This window comes from Hoplias malabaricus, chromosome 13, assembly GCF_029633855.1.
Source record: "Hoplias malabaricus isolate fHopMal1 chromosome 13, fHopMal1.hap1, whole genome shotgun sequence".
NCBI lineage: Eukaryota > Metazoa > Chordata > Actinopteri > Characiformes > Erythrinidae > Hoplias > Hoplias malabaricus.
In genome coordinates this window covers 23,314,885-23,320,714 of record NC_089812.1, presented here as the reverse complement: position 1 = coordinate 23,320,714, position 5,830 = coordinate 23,314,885, and the positions used below count along the sequence as shown (strand labels likewise).

General features: G+C 44.4%; 1 protein-coding gene across 1 annotated transcript; it reads right to left on the bottom strand.

The window, feature by feature from the left end:
• Positions 1-1,312: 1,312 nt before the first annotated feature.
• Positions 1,313-4,791, bottom strand: LOC136665387 (myosin heavy chain, embryonic smooth muscle isoform-like; the record flags this gene model as incomplete). Its single annotated transcript, XM_066642998.1, has 5 exons — positions 1,313-2,401; positions 3,013-3,185; positions 3,661-3,769; positions 4,064-4,272; positions 4,642-4,791. Coding segments are annotated over 5 exons (807 nt in total), but the record flags the coding sequence as incomplete, so codon positions are not given.
• Positions 4,792-5,830: the final 1,039 nt, after the last annotated feature.

Below are 5,830 nucleotides of genomic sequence, written 5' to 3'. Positions count from 1 at the left end.
ACCTGCTGCTGACAACCCCAGCTCTGAGTTTGTGTCTGATTCAAACTGGTGTTTACAGAATACACGAGCAAAAGCTCTCTGTCAGGAGGCCCGTTGTGGGTTCAACATGGGCAGGCTGGGATCTAGGCAGGTGGGTGGGTACATACAGTTGGGAACAGCTCAGATTGATCCTATTTTCAACCCGTCCTGGGCCCATCACTGACTCTGGAGGGCATCTATTCATGGGGTCAGCATGTACAGATGCAGGGAAACGGCATCTAGATGTTTTTAGACAATGAAAAGTCTTCAATCGTTGAAAAACACAAACTGAGATGAGGGTATTGCTCTATTCCTCCTCCATAGGTGGGTAACACTGACTTACTTTTGTTGTTTGGGATTTCTTAAAGTGGAAATATTTCCAAACTCGGGAGACGACTAGTTGCATTACCAGCAGCGCTACAAAACTAAACAACACGAGTTACAAATGAATAAACAAACCAAAAGAAATCATTGTTTTTCAACAATCATTGATATCCCCTTTAACTGAGCTGCACATACAGACCCCATATGGGTGTGTTAGCTGGGATAATGCATTCTGTTGTCAAAACTATTGATGACACTTCGGTATTGAGTTGGAGGGTGTAACCTCAGAACAGGATATGGAACAGGTGAATGACAGTTGGTCAGTGTTTGCATGTGTGTGGGTGGGCGGATTTAGAACATACTTGTTGAATCTGGTTGGTTGTTATAGTTTATATCAAATATGTTTTAGGCCTCAAAGTCTAATCCGATTTAGATCTGATTAAGCTGAACTTAAAGAAAAAAAAATTGTACTTGGGTGAAATATGCCTTTAAAAATAAGTAGAGAGAAGTGAATATTCGTCATCCATATTGACACCCACTAGAGGGCAGTGCCGAGGAGACACAGGGTCCTAGTAACATTTTCCTGAAACTGCAGATATAGAGTATTACTATTGGGGGTGCGGTTTAGTGTTGTAAGGTTTTATCTGCTCGTTACTTCATTAAGCAATAACAAAGACAAGCAGCGTTTTCTAGAGTGTGTATCTTAGTGTATTATACATTTATAATATTCTAGATGCAATCTTAGGTGCCCATTGTTGTGCCATAGTCCTGGCCAGTCCCTCCTGTCCTCCATCTTTCTCCTTATCTCACAGTGCTACCACGTGTGGAGTATGAAGGTTATCACAAGCTTCCTCCAACATCACTAAAATTCAACATGCTTGGAGGTGAACACTAAGGCCCTCTTGGGACGGTGAATAAAAGGATGTAAAGCATCAGAAAACAGGATTGGGACATGCATTTGAACGTGAGACTGGAGGAGGGTGTGAACAGGGACCAGAAACGGGACACAGAACAAAAACTGACCAGTGTTTTTCACAACATCAGGAGATGAATTAAAGGAAAACGTCCTTTTGAAATGTGAGCATCTAAACCCTAAAACCATTATTTAGAACCAAGGATTAGCAACCAACTGTGTTTCATTTCATTTCTCGCGTCTTTCCAAAGAAAAACATGCATCTCCAAATTAGTAACTTTGCAAGAGAAGGGAAAATACCTTAACTTTCAATGGAAGTCAATGTAAAAAGATTCAATTCAGAGTAATTTTGGAGCATTTCTATTGGTTCATTCATTTTGAAATTTTCACAGTGTGAAGGACAGCTGCTGTGTTCAAATGATGTAGTAAACTACACATCCACAAACACAGAGACAAACGTTTTTCACTGGACAGCAATGTAATGTTCTTAGAAAGGATACTGAACAAATAATTAAACTGTGAATCTCCCCCGATCTCACACAGTGCTCCCACCCATGGGCCCCAATTAACACAGTTTTAAATTGAACCCCAAATTACTCATATAACACTGTTCTCATGATTGAAGACGGTTTAAAGCTGTTATTTACTTATGAAAGTCGAGAAAGATGTTCCAAGTTTTCAGTTGCCATCATCGTTCTTTAGTTTAACCAGGTTCTCTTGGTTCTAGAAGCTCAATTTAACCGAATCAGGTTCTATTCGCAGACCTCGGAAAATTGGATCTGGTTCTGTTTCGAATTGTGTTTCCTGCTCTCATCAGGTTCTGGTCCTGAGTGGAGGTTGGACTGATTGTTGAAGTCAGAGTCACAATAATTACATTTAAATTTGAATGTGATATTTTTGTGTATGTGCTATTTGATAGCTCGGGTCTGTTTCTGCCCCCTGCTGGCCGTGTCCAGTCCTTGTCTGGGGGGCAGTGGTGTTCACTGCAGATCGTCCTGCTCTCCGTTGATTGGTTCTGTCTGAGGTTCCACAGGTTCTGAAGCTCCGCCCTCCTCAGGAATCGCAGCGTTTACCTTCAGACTCCGGCGTGCTCCGCCCACAGCCCGCCGGGGGGAGGGGCTAAAGGAGGTGGTGTCGTTTCCTCGTCTGGGGAGAGAAGGGAACACAGGGAACAGGCTAAAGATGCTGAACGTTGCATCGATACGGTTAGGATTAACATTGTTCAAGGCAATGTCTGGGGAAACATCACATTTCCTTTTTATTAATATTATTCTTATTATTCATGGAGTCTGCAGCTACTTCTTTAGTGTTAACATCACTTCTTTGCTTTTAATTCTGGATCTATGAGGCTCAAAATTAAACCCAGACCTGCTTCAGAAGGCATAAGTCAATATTTGAGAAAAGAATGGGAGGCTTGTAACTCTAAACACAGTTCACTGGTGGAGTATGGGTTAGCAACATTAGCCTCATAGCTCCAGTGTTAAACTAAAAAAGGAGAACAGTCAGCTACATTTGGGTTTGGGGAGAAGCTGACTGTGTAAATGGGATGTTTTCAGAAGTGCTCCACTCACTACAGGACATCAGGTGATGGAAAAAGCAGGCAGTATATTTATCCAGTTACTGGGTTATATAATTGTGGTGTTAGTAGGGTGTTTTGTGGGTTTAATGAAGATAATGGGGATTTATGGGGTATAACGGGTTAGTAGAGTGAAAGCATGCATTACATACATCACAGAAAGGGCTCACTGCAGAACAACCTGAGTTTGCTCTTGAGGGAGGACACCTCTCTGATCAGGGCATCGTTAGCCTCCGACGCCTCCTCCAGTTCCCTCTGCAGCTTCCTGCGGGCAGCCGAGGCTCGCTGAGACTCTTCCTCACTCTCCTCCACAGCTCGCTTCAACTGCTTCACTCGAGTGTTGGCCTTCTCCGCCTGCAACGCAGAGCAATGACCGTCACACAGAGCTTCATGGAAAATTAGCACAGAACCAGAACACATAGACCACTGTGTGTCAGAAAAGGGTTAAATTATAGACATGATACATCACAATAAACAGCAGGACCAAGACTCTTTCAGCGAGCCCCCTAGTGGCAATAACAGTGGCAGGTGCAAACATATAGGCACTGTTAGCTTTTTCTCCTGGCGTAGCTCTGCTGATGTTCACAGCGTGTGCATGTTCAGGCTGCGCTGAGTGAAATAAGTCAGAGCAGAATCAGAGCTCTCTGTATGCTCCACGTGTCCTATCACTGTAGAAATTATGCACAAGGTGTTCTGTCCTGTTGGGGGCGCTGATATGAATGATAACACACAGTCGATATGTCCAGCTCTGTTCTAACTTGGTGTGTGTGTGAGTGACTGGGTGAGTGTGTGAGTGACTAGGTGAGTGAGAGCGTGGTGAGTGTTTTACCTGGTCTTTGTATTGCTCTGCCTGCTTGTGCTCGTCCTCCATCTGGATGGTCAGATCCTTCAGCTTCTTGTCTTTCTGGCGCAGGATTTTGGCAGCCGCTTGTCTCTCCCTGACACACACACACCCCAAACAGTTCATACTGCGCTCGTAATAGCACACTGTACTACTGCCACTAACTAGCCACTGGGGGTGGGTGCCACAGAGGGAGGGGGTGTGGGTGGGAAAGTTTTGTAACCCTTTTCACTTTATATACTTTCTGTTTGATTTAATGTATTCTCTAAAATCATTAAATAATTGATAAAAAAATAGACAAATAAAAAAGAAACACATTGGTATACTATAGCTGTGCATTAAATTGGACAGAGGTGATCCAGGAGATCCACAGCAGTGTCCAGTCTCTCACTTGCTCTCGTGCTCCAGCTGCTCCTCCAGCTGGTGTACTTTGGCCTCCAGGGTGGTGATGGAGGTCTTTAGTTTGGACTTGGCCTGTCCATCTGCCTCCTGCAGCTTGGTTTTCAGCTCCTTGTTCTGTTTCTCCAGCTGCTGTCGGAGTGTCTCGCTGCGCTGAGCAGCACTTCGTTCAGCCTGCAGCTCTCCACTCTGCTGGTCCACCTGGACAACACAGCAGCAGTGAGGGACCGGGGCAGTTCTTTCACTGGACCTTTCTATAGTTACAGCAGTGGCTCTTCTAAGCCCAAGTCATTTTGAGAACACTCATGGTCAGCTGTTCCCACTTAAACACAACAAATATATAGGATCACACCCCATCTCTGCTCTCACAGTGCTAGCTATATATAGTTATTAACAGGTGACGACTGATAACTGAGTGAAAATTTGGGAAAAGTTATTTAATTAATGAATGATTTTTTTTTTATCCAAAAGGAGATTTTCTCTGAGTTACAGGTCACTGTTTCCAGTTTGAATACAGTGTCTCTAAGCCATTGCTGTAAACATTGCCCTGAACTGGAAGGTGTGCTGTACCTGCTGCACACTCCTCCTCAGCCTCTCGTTGAGTGACTCAATGTTGCTCTGCTCCTCCTCCAGCTCCTCCTCCAGGTGAGAGATCCTTGCCTCCAGGCGTCGCTTCTCCTCTGACGACAACGACCTGACGTTGACAGCAAAAAAAATACAGCGTCAGCCTCAGAGTACAGCTCAATCCAACCCAACTCAGCCCTACTCAGCCTTAACCAGCTCAACCCTACTCAACTCAACTCAGCCCAACCCAAATCAACTCAGCCTTAACCAACTCATCCCTACTCAGCCTTAACCAATTCAACTCAGACCTACCCAACTCAACTCAGCCCTACTGAGCCTTACCCAACACAACTCATCCCTACTCTACCCAACCCTACCCAACATAACTCAACTTAGCCCAGTTCAACTCACCTGACCTCAAACCAACCCAGTCCTACCCAACTCAGCTTAGCCCAACTCAACTCCACCCCACCCAACACAACTCAGCTCAACTGAAACCTACACAACTAAGCCCTACCCAACTCGACTCAACCCAACCAATCTCCACCCTACCCTACTCTACCCAACTCAACCCAACTAAATTCCACTCAAACAAATCCAACTCAACTAAACTCAGCTCAACTCAACCCAGCCCAGCCTAACTTAGCCCATCAAGATTCACCCCAACTCAACCCAACCCCACAGTATATCGGGTGGTGGGCGTTCGTATGAAGACTGTGCTGCTGGTGTCAAAATCACTGACACAGATTAATTATTAAAAGCTATTAACTAGCTGGGGCTAACCGGGGCTGTTATTACCTGGTTAAGCCTGTGATGGAGAAGTGGCTCAAATTCGATAGGCCTAATTCTGCCCCTAAAGGGACTGGGGGGAAAATAAAAAACTATGGAGCAGCTCGTTGAATTTTACTTTGATCTTGGACTGAAATATAAAGACATAGCATCTCTTCTGAGCAGAAAACATAGATATGTTATTGGGGAGCACCAACTGAAATGTTTGTTGCTGTGTTGTTAACTGCTATGAAATGAGGATGAGAGAATTTAAAGTGCAAGCGCATGGACAAAGGTTACGTGAACAGTATAGAGATACAGACAATGAACACAGTTTCCAAACAGTGGGAGAGAATGGACAGTGAACACCTGAATAAATGTGTAGCTATTGGTAGTGTATTGGAGTAATGGGTGTATGTGTGTAAAC